Source organism: Schistocerca serialis, chromosome 1 (genome assembly GCF_023864345.2).
Source record: "Schistocerca serialis cubense isolate TAMUIC-IGC-003099 chromosome 1, iqSchSeri2.2, whole genome shotgun sequence".
Classification (NCBI taxonomy): domain Eukaryota; kingdom Metazoa; phylum Arthropoda; class Insecta; order Orthoptera; family Acrididae; genus Schistocerca; species Schistocerca serialis.
Genome location: NC_064638.1, coordinates 539,091,796 through 539,109,986, shown reverse-complemented (window position 1 = coordinate 539,109,986; position 18,191 = coordinate 539,091,796). Strand labels below are relative to the sequence as shown.

At 39.7% G+C, this 18,191-nt stretch overlaps 1 protein-coding gene across 4 annotated transcripts in view; it reads right to left on the bottom strand.

Annotated features, from left to right (window-relative positions):
* LOC126475027 (5'-nucleotidase domain-containing protein 3) overlaps positions 1-12,744 on the bottom strand; it is a 137,894-nt gene extending 125,150 nt beyond the window's left edge. For 3 of the 4 annotated variants that reach the window (XM_050102571.1, XM_050102579.1, XM_050102595.1), the window contains exons 1-2: positions 12,536-12,744; positions 8,314-8,489 (exon numbers count right to left, since the gene is read on the bottom strand). In XM_050102571.1, coding sequence (XP_049958528.1) covers positions 8,314-8,489; positions 12,536-12,695 — 336 coding nt within the window. In that variant the 5' untranslated portion in view covers positions 12,696-12,744. Of the gene's footprint in view, positions 1-8,313; positions 8,490-11,359; positions 12,491-12,535 lie in introns of those variants that run through there. The other variant, XM_050102587.1, reaches the window with a different exon arrangement.
* Between the last annotated feature and the right edge of the window lie 5,447 nt (positions 12,745-18,191).

Below are 18,191 nucleotides of genomic sequence, written 5' to 3'. Positions count from 1 at the left end.
AGAGTTATTTCTATTTAGTGATGAGGACTGAGGTCCACGGTGTCTTGCATGTTCCAAAGTATTCAACTCTGATAAACAACAATGTTAAGTGCCATTATATATGCCTTCATGCAGAGCATAGTCACCACCACTCCAGTTGGACATTGTAGATTTGCAGAATTCAACATTATTGAAAAAGAAATACTACAACATGCTGACCTTTTTGTCATGATGATATCATTCATTAGAACAAAAAACATTCCCCAAGCTGCACAAAAATGCCACACAGATCATGTGCATGTCTGGACTTACATACTGCTGTAAGCAGCTTTTTAGCCATGGAAAGAATAAAAGCTAAAGAATTGTCGACTACTTATAAATTCTGGTCTAAGTGCCAAAAATAAAAATAAAAATGTTTTATCATCATAATATGGGATATCAGTAAAAACAGGGCTATCTAGTAATCAGTGTGGAAGTGGTTTAAAACATGGCCACAAGAATGCGCCAGGTGCTAAGTGCCACCTGTTTTGAAACAAAATCCGGGCTATGTGCTCGTGCTGTTGTTTTTAGTCTGAGGTTCGATAGTGTTCAAGTTGCAGTGATTAGTCCTGTATGTTGTGTTTACTATTGTGGTTTATGTGATGGATGAAACAAGATGAAACAAGAAAACGTCGAAAAAGGGGTGAAGGTAGTGTCTCCCAAATGAATAAGAAGCTAAGAGCCAAGGGAAAACCATATGAGAACATTAAGAAGGTTACTGTACCTCTAAAACAACCTCCACCTGATGAGTTAAGTGTATACGATAACTTTAATGCCTTAGGACTAAGGCTTTTTTGAAGAACTTAACTTGATTATGATTTTTCTGTGGCATTTTAAGCTAGCCTTTGTTTACATTATGCAGACCACTTTACGTTATGTTTGGCTTGATTCCTGGGCTATAGTAGACCTACTAACTATGCAGAGTAGCAAACAAACAGGTTATTTGTGGCAGTCACAAGTTATTTAATGCCTCTAATTCCCATATTTGTTTGTTGCAGGTTTCATGCTGGTGCAGTTATCAATGTAGATACATTGCATTGGAACACAAATTAAACATATTCAATCAGTTCTAAGAACCAGGTGATAATGTAAAGCAAAACTCTTATTTGATGGGAAACATAAGTGTATGCAATGTTAGAAGAAGAAATCGTGGTTCTTAAGAAGGACCCAAGGAGAGTCGCAGACAGGCTAGTGTTTTTTATACAGTTCCTGATGACGAAGCTGGACATTTTCAAGTATGCAAAAAAACCTTGCTGGAAATACACAAAATTACCAGGTGAAGAGTGGAAACCTTGGTAAAAGCAAAAAAAGAGTGGTGATGTTACCTACATTGAACATAGGGGAAATAAAAACAAAGAGAGGAAATATATAACCGTTGGCGTAGAACGCATTGTTGAACACATCAAAAGTTTCCCCACGGGCGAAAGCCATTACACAAGCCAAGCATTGTTGAACACATCAAAAGTTTCCCCAATGACGAAAGCCATTACATAAGCCAACATTTAAATTACAGCGAATGTATGAGGCTTTTTTATGCTTTATCCAAACACAAACATTAGATATTTGTACTACAAAACAGTATTGAAAGAACACTTTCCCAAACTGAGATTTCACCGTCCAAGGAGGGATACCTGTAACACATGTGATCTGCTTAAAAGTAAAATGTTGAATGACTCAACCAAAAGAGCTGTACATTGTACTTCTCTAAAATTTCATCATAGATGTGCTGAAAAAGCTAGAGAAGAGATGAAGCGTAATCATGTACATTCTACCACTCCTACAAGTGATACATGCACAGTATCCATAGGTTTACAACAGATTTTCTCTTTGCCAGCATTGTAACACTGCCAAATGTCTTATTTATGTCAATTTGGGATTGCATATGGCAGGTAATGATAAAGGTTTTATGTTTCTTTGTCACAAGGGCATGAGTGGCAAGGGAGGCAACAAAATAGTGAGCTGTATGTTAAGGGGGATTAAAAGTAAAATTACCCAGAAAAAAAGGTTAATAGTGTGGTTTGACAACAGCTGTGGCCAAAGCAAAAATCAAATGGTATTCTTCCTATGGATATACTTGGTCTGTAATGATTTCTTTAATGAAGTTCACCACAAGTATGTTGTCTCTAGACACTCATACTTAACATGTGACCAAGACTTTGCTCTAATGAAAAAAGAGAAACAGTAGAAAAATGTGAAGTTTCTTTGATCTTGTGAGAGTTTTGTGTAATGCCAATAGCAAAACTCCTTTTCTAACCACTATGATGAATGATGATGATTTTTATGACTTCTCCAAAGTAGCTAAAGAACACCTTATCACAAAAAAGTTAGAAATTTCCAAGGCCATTTGGCTCAAAGTTTCTAAAACAAGCCCAGAAAAGTGTTTACAAAAAAAAAACATTCAATGAAGTTGAAATGTGGACACAAACAAATATATTCAAAAAAGGTGTGAAGATGGAAACCATAAAAGGCTTAGGTCTATCCCGCTTGAACTAACAGCCAGATTGAAAACTGAGAGGGAGGATGACTTAAAAAAAGATGATACCTTATCTCAAACAAGAAAACAAACTGTTTTCCCAAAATCTGACTGAGTAAACACAGCAGCAGTTTACAGACTGTAACATTGTGATATTTTGCTTATAAAATAGTGGTAAATTAATACAAAATGTTACAAAAACTTTGTAAAAGGCATTTATTTTGATATAAAACTTGCAAGAACCAGTAAGATGCTTGGTTTTGTCTTTGTTCTTTAACTAGTTTGTTTGCAAACACAGCACTTTCTGTAGGCCTACCTGACTTTTCATAATAATATAGTTATTATAGAAAAACTGTAAACAGTAGTTTCCAGATTTTTATAATAGTAAAATTATTATTATTGTCCTTCCCACACTCCTTTATTTACTAATATAAGTGGTAGACTTGCCCAGTTTAAGAAAGGTTGCACATAGCCCTGTTCTTGTTTTGTTCCATCAACAATTTTTTGTTGTTGTTATCAAATGTTTTACAGTAACTTTACTCTAAAAAATGTTTGTAGATTAACTGTCTTCATTTGTTTAGGCTATAAAAAAGAATATCAAAAAGGAACGCTTTCTGGAAGTTTTTTGCGATTTCCTCAAAACAGCAGTTGTGGCAGTTACCACGGATTTTATGATTAGCCGACAATTGTCTTTTCTTTAGGAAGTGACAATGAAGAGCATCCTCCACACTACTGCTGTGAACACACAGATTCTTGATGTTGCTGCTCTGGTTCTGAAATGAAAATGTCAAATTTTGGGAGTCGGAATAAACAAACTCAATACCTTTTAACAGTTCTTATTTATTTCCTTGATTACTTATTTCTTCATGATAGCATGTCACTAAAATGAGGTCAGTGATCATGTAAGGCATGGCTGGCAGTTCACAAGGCTACTCCATGACAGCCCGTTTGATTGTTCACAACGAGCAAGAATTCTCAACAGCACAGAGAGTGCAGGAAGAATGATTGCTCGAATACCTCCGTGCTCGCTGTGATTAGTACAATCTTGTGTTTCCTGCCCCCTACAGAAACTATACATAGTGGCTTGCAGTACACTGCTAGACATTTCACTTACTTCTGGTTCTTGAAACTTCATGAATAGGTTTTTGTTGGATAGTTAGCAACTATCTTCAGCCATCTGTAAGTTCACATTTTTCAGAATTTCTGACCTTCCATGGTGCAATTCTTTGTGTTCAAATCATCTTGAGCAATATTGTAGGATTGGTCACCCAATTTTTTGCAAACACTTTCCTTTGTATAGAGATTGCATCTCCCCAGAATCTTGCCAGTGAACCAAAGTTGGCCACCTGCTTTACCTACAACAGAATCTATGTGATCACACCATTATTCATATCCATACAAATTATTACAATCAGGTATCTGTATGAGTTACAGATTACAATTGTGTTCGCAGTAAACCGTCTGCGTTTTGCAAAATGCACAATTTTTTATTTCTTAACATTTAAAGCAAGTTGACAGTTTTTGCACCACTTTGAAATCTCGTGAAGATATGCCTGAATGTTCACATATATTTCTTTCTGGTAATGCTTCATTACAGACAACTGCCTGTTCTGAAAAATGTTTGAGGTTCCTATTAATATTGCCCAACAGGTCATTACCAAACACATCTGATGTTACTTCTATATCTGTTGATAATGTCCCATCTAAGATAATATGCTGCATCATTCCCACTGAAAAATCTTCAGTCCAGTTACAAATTCCAAAAATGGCTCTGAGCACTACGGGACTTAACTTCTGAGGTCATCACTCCCCTAGAACTTAGAACTACTTAAACTTAACTAACCTAAGGACATCACACACATCCATGCCCGAGGCAGGATTCGAACCTGCGACCGTACCAGTCGCGCGGTTCCAGACTGTAGGCCTAGAACCGCTCGGCCAACCCGGCCGGCTACAAATTCCATTTGATACCTTACATGGTCATATTTTTGTTAGTAACAATTGGTGTGATAGTCAAGAAATATTTAGCCACCTGACTGCCTTGATTCATAACTTTTAGGGCGTCAACTCGAAAAAACTTGAGTTGGGTTCGCAATGGTTAAGTGCTGTCGCGGCTTGTCTAGCACTTGGATGAGTCACCGTTCAGGTCTGCAGAGTGCTGTTGGCAAGCGGAGTGCACTCAGCCCTTGTGAGGCCAATTGAGGCAGTAACTGCTTGACTGAGAAGTAGTGACACTAGTCACAAAAACTGACAACGGCTGGGAGAGTGGTGCGCTGACCACATGCCATTCCGTATCCGCATGTGGTGATGCCTATGGGCTGAGGATGATACGGCGGCCGGTCAGTACCATTGGGCCTTCAAGGCCTGTTCGGACAATGTTTGTTTATTTGTTTGGTCTTGCGATGACTGATGTTTTCAGAATCCATCATGGTTAGCATGAAGGAGATTACTTTGTTTGCAGTATCTCATTATATTTGAGCTCAGAATATGCTATTGAATTTTACAAAAGATATGTGTCAATAATACTACATGGTAGATTTGTGGATCACTTTGCTACCCTACTTGTAGATTGGTGTGATCTGTGTTTTCTTTCAACCAGTAGATACAGTTTGAGAGAGCCACAGTATATTATGATTAAGAGTGGGGGCTAGCTATTTTGCGAATTCTGTACATAATCTGACAGGGATTCCAATGGGCCATGGGGCCTTGTTCAACTTCAGTCATTTCAATTGTTTCTCAACACAATTATGGCATTAATCTCTGTAGCAGACAAGAATTCAACTTGGGCAGCACTTCTATATCTTCAATGTAAAGGTACATTTGAAAATGAAGTTCAGTATATCTGTTTTCAATTTCTTGCCCTTCATTTTGCTTCTTGCTACTACCTGCTTTAACACATGACCACAATTTCCTCGCATTTCAGTTAGCTTCTCACTATCTATGGCCCTATGATTGGTTCTGCACCGATTGTGCAATAGTCACTTCTACTTTATAAGTTGCTTTATAAAGACCGTGTAGTAAGGAATCTTCCTCTTATCATGAACTATTCTACAAAGTACATATCTACGCATACCTTAGTCAATTATTCTTCTAAACTTGAGATACTGTTTCCCTAAATGCTTCTACGCAGAGCTAAATGTACAATTAATTGCCTCATGATCACAAACATGAGTTTCAATATAGATATCCTAATTTATCGACACTAGATGTTATACAGTTCCATCATGAGAGGGCTTCAAAACTGTGTGTTTTAAGCAGTTTTCAGAAAAAGCATTTAGCATTATTTCACCTGATGTTTGACAATCGTCAACACTTATGGAACTGTAATTACCCCAATCAATTCTTGGATGATTGAAGTATCCTCCAGTGATGACAGCATGACTGGTTAATTCTATAATCACCTTTGATACTCATCTTTACCCAAAAAAAATCTAACACCAGTTTCAATTTCTATCACAGTGGGTTTGAGTTTTTTGTCCATTGCAATAATTACATCATTTCCATTTCCCATTAATCCAACCTTGTAATGTACATGTAGATTTCCCCAAAAAATTTTACTTCTATAAATTTTAGTATTGCATGTGAGAGCTTCACATACTCTGAGTTTTTGTTGTGAATGGCTGTAGCTATCATTATCTAGACTGAATAGAGTGCTGACTAATATAAAAACTTGTGTGCACCCTACACAGTCATCTGCCTGAGAAGCAGGCTCTGATCTCTGATGCCCCCCCCCCCCCTTTTTTTTAGGGGGGGGGGGCAATGCTGTACAACATAACAACTGAAATTCCATGAGCAAGGCCGGCCTTGTTGGCCTTCTCCTCCAGTTACTGAAATGATTCAAGTGTGGCCTTTGAGTCAAATGACAAGCACTGTTTGTTCCAATGAGCGGTAGCTGCTTTTAATTTAGAAGTTAATTTACAGAGACTGTATGTTACGGACAGTCCTGCCCATCATGAACTATTGTACATGGTATGTATCTACCCTTCTATAGGGTGAGTAGCCAAGGTGCTCCTTCCTATCCTTTCCTTAAAGGGCACTATTATTCACTGCACATTCAAACTGCCAATGAGTAACGTACCCCTAGCCTTTGGGCATCTTCATGTTTTTGCAATGTAAAGATTGTTGCATAGAATTTCAGGCATGTTACACACCCAAAATTTTATGGATCACCATAGCCTTTTGCCCATAATTTATCTAATGTAGGACACAGCAACAGGGTAAGTCTGTTGCATCAATAATCAATAGGAGATAGCAACTCATGTTTCAGAGATAGGGAAATGTATGAACTATGTTGAATGTTCTACGGGCCTGCTTCCCCTGTACAGAGCCCCCAGACCTACCAACTACTCATCATTCACAATCATCACAACTCATGTCAACGAGTAGTAATAACTTCTGAGAGAGAGAGAGTTTTTTTGGTACATGTGTCTCAGTAGATTGCCCAACAACTATTCGCAGCAAATTCTAACTGCTTGACAGCAGTCATGCAATTTCTAGCTGCTTATTAACAGCAACTGACTTATCTCGTGTCCATCAATAGCTTTCACAATTGGTTTGCACTGTGGCTGATGCAATGTTTTTCTGAACAGTAAACAAATAACTTTCTGTTTACCTTACTGAGATATGCTCGTGCCACAATTACAAACTGTTCAAAGAGTAGAAAATTGAAATATCACACTAATCATATAAGTACTTACACTTTAATTTAGGGGAATGATTTTCCAAAAGATATAGGTGGCAAATATTTGTAGGAAACATAAGAATAAACAACTGTAGCTCATATGCAAGAAAGTAACAGCAGAAAGACAAGTTGTGCATTAAATATAAAAAGAATCATTAAACCAAAGAGAAAGACTGAAAATGGATGTACAGTCAGTCATTGAAATGGGTTGTGAGAGTAGTGAGGTACAAGGAAGGAAGTATCATATGACGTCACACACTAGTAAGGACTGGACAATATGGTGAACGAAATCTGCCCTGAGCTATTCAGGGGCATAATTTGCATACGGGTAGAAAGTAGCAGCAGGGGATGGAGGTGAGGGTGGGGTGGGGGAAGGGAGAGAGAGTGAGGTAGTGGGAAGCGGGAGGGAGGGAGGGGGAGAGAGGGGGGGAGGGAGAATATACATCTGGAGGACCTAATTAGGATTTCAGCCCCTTTGGCTGCTCCAATCTTCTTCGTTTTTTTGTGCACAACTCATTCTGTTGCTTTTCTTGGCACTATTTCTTCCATTGTCTACACAATTTCTCTTCCTTCTCTTTCAGTTTTACCTAGTTTGCTCTTATGCTTTTCCATGACCGATTTTTCCTTACAAGTACTTCTTCCACAAGTTTCTGTTTCCCTTTCTATCCTGTAAAAACTCACATTTTTACTATATTTCGTACATGTCTGTGGTGCAACTATAATGTAATTAATATAACTTGTTAGTTGACATATGTTCCACTTTAGTGTTTTCATTGTATCTATTAGTTAGTACTCAATTTAGGCTTGATCAAACATTGTACGGGCTTCCGGTACATGAGAAAGCTGTGTTCCAGGTATTAAATGACACCTCTTTATGGGCATCACCCATTGGCCAGGTGTGCAATGTCATCTAACAAGTAATTTTAATCCAATTTTATTGCCTGGTAACAAAGTAAATAGAATCTATGATGTAGATTCACATTCAGTTTATTAAAAAGTGTCATCTTTTCTGAGTTTTTAGTCCACCACTTAGCTGATACAGCAAATTTATTTCAGAGAATTTTTTATATATAATAATAAGTTTTAGAATGTTGTCCAAAATTTAGTCATTTCCAATAGTAGACGAATTACAACCACCAACCTTGTATCTGTTGACGAGTGTTTCTTTCCCAAGATTATATAATAAGTAATCCATGGAAGGCTTATAACATGCAATTGTGTAGTCATAATCAAAGCCGTAAACTTTCACTTCCTTCAGATCAAGTTCATTACATGCAAAAACCCCTTTTGGGTTTACATCAGGGGGCAGCTTCTTAGCTGAAAAGTAATATGTACTATTTACATATTTCATAACAGTAAAGGTCTTAATTTGCCTGTAACAAATTCCAATATTTTCTCTTGTGTATTTTCTTATAGTTATGGGTGAAATAATAACTATATACACATACAAATTAAAATTTTAATGAACAAATAAGTATGAAAAGGTCCAAAAGGTATTATTGGCTGGCCATTCAAAGTAACATAATAATTGGATGGTGAGTTGTGCAAAAAATTGAGTCTAATGTTTAAGTGTGTAGGATACAGAATAAAACAGAAAATTATAGAACAGAATATATTTTATTTGACTTTGAACATAACATGCAATCGACATTGAAAAGCTAAGTTTATTTTACATCTTTCATTTTACCACTTACGTAATTCATTGTCAGAAGTTATTTACAAAGCTAAATTATTTCTAAAATGCACATTTTGTCATTTGTAATACACAAGAAGTAAATGCATCACACAGTTTTACATGCTTTTCACAATGTACTGACATGATACAGTGCTCTGTCTTGTAGTGCTTAGCCGCAAATATTGGGCAACATTAAAACTGAATTTCATGCACATTTTGATACCAAAATTATATTTCATTTAGCTTTTAATGGTGTATGGAGTACATAACAATGACTGTATTAACTTTTTCATGCTGAAACACAATTTAGAACTTTTATTGGAATTCCATGTGATTTATTATAGGACTACAATTCTGAAATTTTTGTACTATGTCATGTACTATGTTATACTTATTTGTTTACAATTATTTTGAATGTATCCATAAACACTGTGTAGGCACTTTTAAAGAGTTTGCACAAGTAGCCCAGTTCAAATACTTACAGCCATCTTTGTTGGTATAGTGTACAGTATATCACTTATATATCCATTCCCTGTGTAGTGCTCATTTCAGATATCCTCAGATAATAATTAATTATGTTTTCTTTAATATAAGATAGGCAATTAAACACATTATATACAGATTGTCATAACACTATTCTCTCTGAAGAACAGTATACACTATTCTTGTGAAGTGTGTTCTGTGATGCTTCTAATACCCATGACTTCAATTTTAAACTACTTTTTTTAAAAAATTCATCTAATGGAGCTACCTCACAGAAGAGAGCTTTAAGTAGCAAATTTCTCTACATATGTGACATGTCAATCACACCAAAAAGTCTGGAAGATAATTTATTAAAAAAAGAAGTCAGGGTTGTCTTGGGCAACATTAATCAGACTCTAACTGAGGTAGACTTCCAAACAAAGCTGTGAAAGTATTCAATACAACAGAATGAGTGTGCACAAAAAATTCTAAAAACATCATAGTCATCAGAAGACAGAACATGTACAATGATGTGAGAGCTGTTTTGAGATAATACGTAGTTTTCTTTTGGTTACTAACAGAAAATGTGGATATGATAAACATTTTCATATTGGTTTTGAACTGAGTGGAAGATCAAAAGGACAGACTTCTGTGACATCATGGGTTATAACATTTGAGCTCAGCTCATGGTACTGGGGGCAGCAAAGCTCTTTTATAAGTGGCTCAGGGAGTGCACTGCACACAAGAGGTAGATACTAGCAATGGACTATCCCAGAAGTTCTGGTGGCATCTCATGATCTTTATTTTGCAATTGATAAACATAGTAAGGCACATCATTCCTGAAAACAATTACTACCTCCAAAGGTAATATCAACAAGGTACATTCAGAAGGTAGAAGTTCCAATTGTATCCAGAGATGACATGACTAGTTGGACATGAATGTGCATGCACAGGAGTAGGGAGGAGGTATGTGGGAATACTGCAGTGCAGTTTCAGTCTTGTGATGGCAGTGGTTACTGCACAGGCTAAGATAAAATGGCTGCATTGATTTTGCACCTTCAAAAGCAATATTCACCAGAGATCCACTGCCAGTTGTTCACATGTATGGACAGAACATTACAAGTGACAGTATGGTCAGATGATGAGCAGGCACTTCACTAAACAATGAACCAAAATTCATGACATGGACCATAGTATCCAACCATCTCTGGTGACACCAGAAGTGATGGAAACTGTGCAGCAAGCATTTTGCAGAATCAGCACTTCACAATTTCAGAACTTTCTCATCAGTTCTAGATGTGTTATTCGGTGTTGTATAAAACGGTCTCCAGTGGCTTGGTTTTCATAAAGTGCGTGCAAGATGGGTTCCAAGGCAACTGACAAATGGACACAAAACTGAATGCCAGGCTGCAGCACTGACAATTCAGTGAGTTATATGTGCACCTCAAAGCTGCTGGAGGTTGAAATGATGTCAGTGAAATAGATCTATATATTTTTTTCTATGAACTGAAATAAACATAAGCTGTGATGTTTCCTACTAAATTAGGTGTGAAGATACGCTGCCATATTTACAGACTATAAAATTGTAAAATACTTCTAAGAAATTATTTATGAAATTACATAAAAAAATTGTGTTTATTTATTTGTCAGTAGCCTCCACAATTAAACACAAACTTTGGGATCTGAACAACCATTAGTTTCAATGAGAAAAAGCTACTAAGGGAAGTAACACGAAAACATAATAAGAGTATGATCAGGAACCAGAAAAGTAGTAGTATTATAATATTACAAGCGATCTCCATGAACTATTTGGTAAAAAAGTTACATAGTAAATCATCCAAGAATTTTTTGTAGTTTATGTAAAATATATGTTCATAACATGCATCAAAGTACTCGACAGTGACTTGTCCATTATCTAATACCATAATAATGATGAGACTGCTTACTCTATATGCTTCAATGCACACACAAAAATAAAACAAAGTCATCAGCAGACATAATAGAATATATAAAAGATTTTGATCTATGAAATTGTGACTGATTCCTGTACCTGAAGTTGAACTGCTTATACAGTGCAGTCCATTGTGAACATTTCTTTTTCAGCTTCAACAGTCATTTTTTATTTGTGCTGTTGTGCAACTAAATTTTGTGGCGAAGTACCAAGTAATGTGAGAAGAGTGAGGGGGCAAGGCATGAAACAAAGTTTTGGAAGTACATTGCTACTATTTGTCACATATTGCAGGCAGCTATACATGATAGTTGGGACTAAATTAATTTGGGTGCTCATAATCTTTTTCCATCACCTTATTTTACTGTCACAGTATCCAGGCCTAAGCAGAATGATTATTAATGAACGAAATGGGAATGACAAAGAAGAATTTGGTTTTCATATTCCACTAAGTTTTGAAAGTATTTAGAGTTTCATTTATCAGTATGTAACATCCCATGGGAAACATAAATTAATATGCCCAGTTTGCGGTCCAAATTATGTGCATGTAACTGGTATACCATTTAATTCAATGAGACGTAACTTCAGTCTCTTTCAAATCCAAAATGTTGATAAAAATATCGGTTTAATGAAAGACAGTATGTTAAATCAAAGCTAAATAATACGATATCCTCAACTTGGTCGGGGAATGGTCTTCATTAATCATTCCCTGATTCACTCACTGTACGATGCCTCAGCTGTAAGCTTACTAGTAATATGAAATGCATGGTAATCATTATGCAAAACTGAAATATTTAGGGAAATGAGAAAGGCTGCTCAACTTCATGAAAGTGCCAAAGTACAATGGTAAACTTCACTAAATCACTTCGTACTTTCAATTACTTGGAACACAACAGAAACCTTAAATATTATTTCACTTAAAACAAATCAAAATATAAAATATCCTTTATGTAGCAGGGTATCATCTCAGCTTCACGACTCCTAACCTACATTATCATCGAAAACGACCGCGGCCAAGAGCGTAGGGGCTTGATGACAAACATTTACAGTGCAATATTTGGTCGGTGGCATCACAAGGTTTAAGACACTTTCCGGGTATCAAACAATATTTTTCGAAGGGTTTCGCTATTCGAGACATAACACTGCCAGTTTAGCAAAACAAGTACATGATCCCTGCGCACCACTGATCTTTATCTGCAAGTGACAAGTGGTAGGGGAACAAGTAAACCAATATGGGTTTTAATTGGCTCGGGTTGGGTTACGACCTTGGGTACTTACATTCACATAACTGCTTTGTTTTTATGTAAGCATCGCGTAGTGGTATCCGACTGCTTCTGTACCGTTTCTGCGGAATTCCCAACACTCGCCGAAATAAAATGATAGTAGCATCATTAGCTGTTAACGTCCTACCGGTACATAATACTCTACCATGCAACATCACGTTTGCCGGCAATCACTCGCCCCTCAGGCTTCGCTATTAGTGTACACTTGCATGTGGGCTGCGCGCAGAAGCCCGCTTATTTTAAATCACATGCGGCACGCGTACAACCCGCTGCGTAATGTGACTAGCGCAACTAGTCTAATTAAGTCTTCACATATCTTGCACTCAAGCTGAGTACGATCTCACAAGCAATAAATTTGAAGTTGTAAGCGCAACTAGCGTCTCGGTGATCACCGCTGTTCTAGGTAATCAACAGTCTTCCGTTTCGCATTAGGAGATGGTAACTATTTGTTGCTTTCCACCCTACTCTATCCTGTGCAAGCCTCTTCATCTCCGAGTAACTACTGCAACCTACATCCTTCTGAATCTGCTCACTGTATTCATCTCTTGTTCTCCCCTCTACAATCCCCCCCCCCCCCCAAACACACACACACACGACTGTCTATATGCCTCCATAGCCCTAATTTCTCGTATCTTATCTTCGTGATCCTTACGCACAATGTATGTTGGCGGCAGTAGAATCGTTCGGCAGTCAACTTCAGATGCCGGGTCTCTAAATTTTCTCAATAGCGTTGCTCGAAAAGAACGCCGCCTTCCCTCCAGTGATTCCCATTTAAGTTCCCGAAGCATTCCCGTAACACTTAAGTGTTGTTTGAACTCAGCCCGTGTTCACCTACGTTTTTTCGTGTCTTCCTTTTCCTGTTACCAAACTTTTAATATGCTATGGCTACCATGTAAACTTTTACTACTGTGGTAGGCGTGGGCTTCGTGTCTATCCTTGCTGCAATAATGCATTCACTATGCTGTTCATAGTAGCTTACCCACATTACTCTTTTCTTATTCGTTATTAAACCTACTACTGCATTACTCGTATTTGGTTTTGTATTTATAACCCCGTACTCACCTGACCAGAAGTTCTGTTCTTCCAGCACCGAAATTCACTAATTATTACTATCTATAATTTTAACCTATCCACTTTCCTTTTTAAATTTTCTAACCTACCTGCCCGATTAAGAGATAAACACTGCACGCCCCGATTCATAGAACGCCAGTTTTGTTTTTCCCGATGACGTCATCCGCCCGAGTAGTTGCCTCCGCAATATTTTGGCCAAGAAGATGCCATCAGCATTTAATCTTACAGCAGAGCTTTATCACCTCGGAAAAAATTACGGCCGCAGTTTCCACTTGCTTTCAGCCGTTCGCAGTCCCAGCACAGCAAGAATGATTTGGTTGATGTTACATGGCCAAACTGCTGCCCCTGCAACTTACTGAAAAGGCTACAGCCCCTCTTCAGGAACCACACTCAACAGATACACAGCCGTTGTGGTTGCACCTACGGCACGGCTATCTGTATTGCTGAGACACGCTAGCCACCCCACCGACAGCAAGTCCATGATCCATGGGCGGTGGTGGGAGTAGGAGGGGTGCAGGGGGTGTAACCGTTTATACTCGAAATAAATTCCTATAAAACTCACTATGGGGTTGGTGAGTTAAGCAGTGAATAAAATAAATAAATAAATAAATAAAAACAAAGATCCAATGAGATGGGTCTCATCCCTGCTAGTCGTCCTTCCATCATTAGGCCTACCTTTGTAATTTATTAGTAAACGCCCGATACAGTAAAGAATTGATCTCTCATGCGTAAAACAGCTTCAGACTTCCGATCACTAATTGCAACTGAGTTAATATGTTAACCATGAAAGTGAGAAAAAGTTTAGAAGAAAGTTTTGAAATTACGTTTAAAGTTCGTTGGAAGACGCTAGTATGGGTAATTTGTGCTTCTTTTTAATAAAGAAGTACTCAATTAAAACGACGTACCCGATGCGGCAGTTTTACTGCATGAACAGCGAAAATGTAATAAGAGCAAGATTTTTTCCTTTCCTCATTTTGTGGAGGGTTTTAGCAAGAAAAAGTTTCGCAAAGGTTTGAAATTATGTCTAACGTCTGTTGCAAATCAGTAATTGCTCTCATTCTCAAACATTGGATGAATGAAAGCTGGGTATCTGCGCGCGATGAATTACGCTATCTCAAGGCATATACAGTTTCTAACTGGAATACTTGTTTTATTGTGTTAAATCTTCCAAATGGTTCAAATGGCTCGGAGCACTATGGGACTCAACGTCTGAGGTCATCAGACCCCTAGAACTTAGAACTACTTAAACCTAACTAACCTAAGGACATCACAAACATCCATGCCCGAGGCAGGATTCGAACCTGCAACCGTAGCGGTCGCGCGGTTCGAGACTGAAGCGACTAGAACCGCTCGGCCACAACGGCCGGCTGTTAATCTTTAACATAAGATAATACCGTTTAATGAGTATATTACGACCATTTTAAATTTTTAAATGCAGTCAATTACTTTACTTTGCGCGATCGGGCCCAGAGGCCCCTCTTCCACTGGATTCTGTTTGTGCCTTCTGTGGGCAGTCATTCCCTATGCCGATGTGCAGCAAGTCCTCATGGATTCCATCTTTTCAGCTATCCTTTGAGCTCCCCAGTGGTAATTTTCGGCAGGGAGTAAAATCCACGGATTTCAAAGGCCATCGGTGTTCATCCAACAGAGCGACATGTCGTGTCCGTATACGCCGCTTGCTTCTCATCAGGCCTACAATTTTCGGTCTATTTTAGATTACATCCGCCTCACAATTACGCCGGAACCTCGATTCTCCAGTCATTACTTATTGTACTGGTGCATAGATCTTCCTTAACACTTTTCGCTCAAAAAAGAGTAAGATTATTTAAGTCTGTTTTCCGGACACTCCATGTTTCGCAACTATACAGCCCAACGGGCTGGGTCAGTGTCTTGGAAAGCTAGAGTTTGTAATTCCTCGAGAAATTGTGTGATTTAAAAAGCTGACTCCGACTGAAGTACGATCGGTTTGCAGCTTGGATCCTCGCTTTGATATCTGCCTCACATGATGCGTCCTTTGTACATTCACTCCTGGAAATTGAAATAAGAACACCGTGAATTCATTGTCGCAGGAAGGGGAAACTTTATTGACACATTCCTGGGGTCAGATACATCACATGATCACACTGACAGAACCACAGGCACATAGACACAGGCAACAGAGCATGCACAATGTCGGCACTAGTACAGTGTATATCCACCTTTCGAAGCAATACAGGCTGCTATTCTCCCATGGAGACGATCGTAGAGATGCTGGATGTAGTCCTGTGGAACGGCTTGCCATGCCATTTCCACCTGGCGCCTCAGTTGGACCAGCGTTCGTGCTGGACGTGCAGACCGCGTGAGACGACGCTTCATTCAGTCCCAAACATGCTCAATGGGGGACAGATCCGGAGATCTTGCTGGCCAGGGTAGTTGACTTACACCTTCTAGAACACGTTGGGTGGCACGGGATACATGCGGACGTGCATTGTCCTGTTGGAACAGCAAGTTCCCTTGCCGGTCTAGGAATGGTAGAACGATGGGTTCGATGACGGTTTGGATGTACCGTGCACTATTCAGTGTCCCCTCGACGATCACCAGTGGTGTACGGCCAGTGTAGGAGATCGCTCCCCACACCATGATGCCGGGTGTTGGCCCTGTGTGCCTCGGTCGTATGCAGTCCTGATTGTGGCGCTCACCTGCACGGCGCCAAACACGCATACGACCATCATTGGCACCAAGGCAGAAGCGACTCTCATCGCTGAAGACGACACGTCTCCATTCGTCCCTCCATTCACGCCTGTCGCGACACCACTGGAGGCGGGCTGCACGATGTTGGAGCGTGAGCGGAAGACGGCCTAACGGTGTGCGGGACCGTAGCCCAGCTTCATGGAGACGGTTGCGAATGGTCCTCGCCGATACCCCAGGAGCAACAGTGTCCCTAATTTGCTGGGAAGTGGCGGTGCGGTCCCCTACGGCACTGCGTAGGATCCTACGGTCTTGGCGTGCATCCGTGCGTCGCTGCGGTCCGGTCCCAGGTCGACGGGCACGTGCACCTTCCGCCGACCACTGGCGACAACATCGATGTACTGTGGAGACCTCACGCCCCACGTGTTGAGCAATTCGGCGGTACGTCCACCCGGCCTCCCGCATGCCCACTATACGCCCTCGCTCAAAGTCCGTCAACTGCACATACGGTTCACGTCCACGCTGTCGCGGCATGCTACCAGTGTTAAAGACTGCGATGGAGCTCCGTATGCCACGGCAAACTGGCTGACACTGACGGCGGCGGTGCACAAATGCTGCGCAGCTAGCGCCATTCGACGGCCAACACCGCGGTTCCTGGTGTGTCCGCTGTGCCGTGCGTGTGATCATTGCTTGTACAGCCCTCTCGCAGTGTCCGGAGCAAGTATGGTGGGTCTGACACACCGGTGTCAATGTGTTCTTTTTTCCATTTCCAGGAGTGTATTATCCCTAGACATTTAAAATTATGGACCCTACTGTGTGATAGGGTTCCGATTACCCGAGGCTAGAGTGGGTCCCTTGAATAGGCATCAGTCCTGCTCATCACCAGATACTCGATCTTCGATTCATTCACAAGGAGAACGATTCTACTCGCTGCCGCCTCCACGCCGTCGCTCATCTGCATCAGTTCACCCTTAAATTTGGACAAAAGGGCCACATCGTCAGCAAATGCGAGATGTGTCATTTTCTCAACCTCTAACTCGATCCCCTCGATGCCCTTATGGAAAGCTTCTGGCATTATCTTTTCAAGCGCCAAGTTGATCAAATATCGGCGACACACCATCTACTTGTCTCAACACTGTGTTTATGGTTTATGTAGAAGCTCTCCGTGACTTGGTTCTCGAGCTTCACTTTGGCATCTCCTGGTCTTTTGTTCTTCTTCAGCATCATTATCTGATTCTTTATTTCCTGCAGAATAGGTGGCGGATAATCTAAATCTACAATGTCATTATACTGAAATTCGAACAGATTTTTGGTTCATCACAGTTGAAGAACTGTCTGCAATATTGTTCCATCTCTCAGTAATGTTGAACACATTGGTGAGTGTGGTCCTATTATCGTCCTTGACGAATTTTTGGCGGTTCTGATCCTCCTTCTTAAAGAAGTTAACTTTACAGTACCGGTACATCTTTTGCGACTCTTTTCCCAAGAAATCTTACTGAGCCTCCTCTATAATTCCTTTGACGTACATTCTCTTTGCACTCCTAACTGTTGGTTGGAGAGTTCTCTGTTCTTCTTAGAACTGTGCTTTGCTTTGTGCAAAATATGCGTCTTATAGCTATCTCTCCTTCACTTTCTTCTCTTGGCTAAAACCAAACGATCTTGCCCATGATCCGCTCCTTGATGACGGGATTGAGTGCATTTGCAACCTCATTTACTGCACCCTTATCATCTTTCCTCACTTCTGGGTTCTTTTGTGAATCCTCTTCCTGCGGAATTTCAAAGTGGCTGCTGAGCTGGAGGTGAAATTCTTCTTTCTTTGTAGTATCTTTGAGCGCATCTACGTGGTAGCCTACTACTTTCATAAGATTGTTTCAAACTCTGGCTATGGGATGTACTTTTAGCCAGCTTTTTAC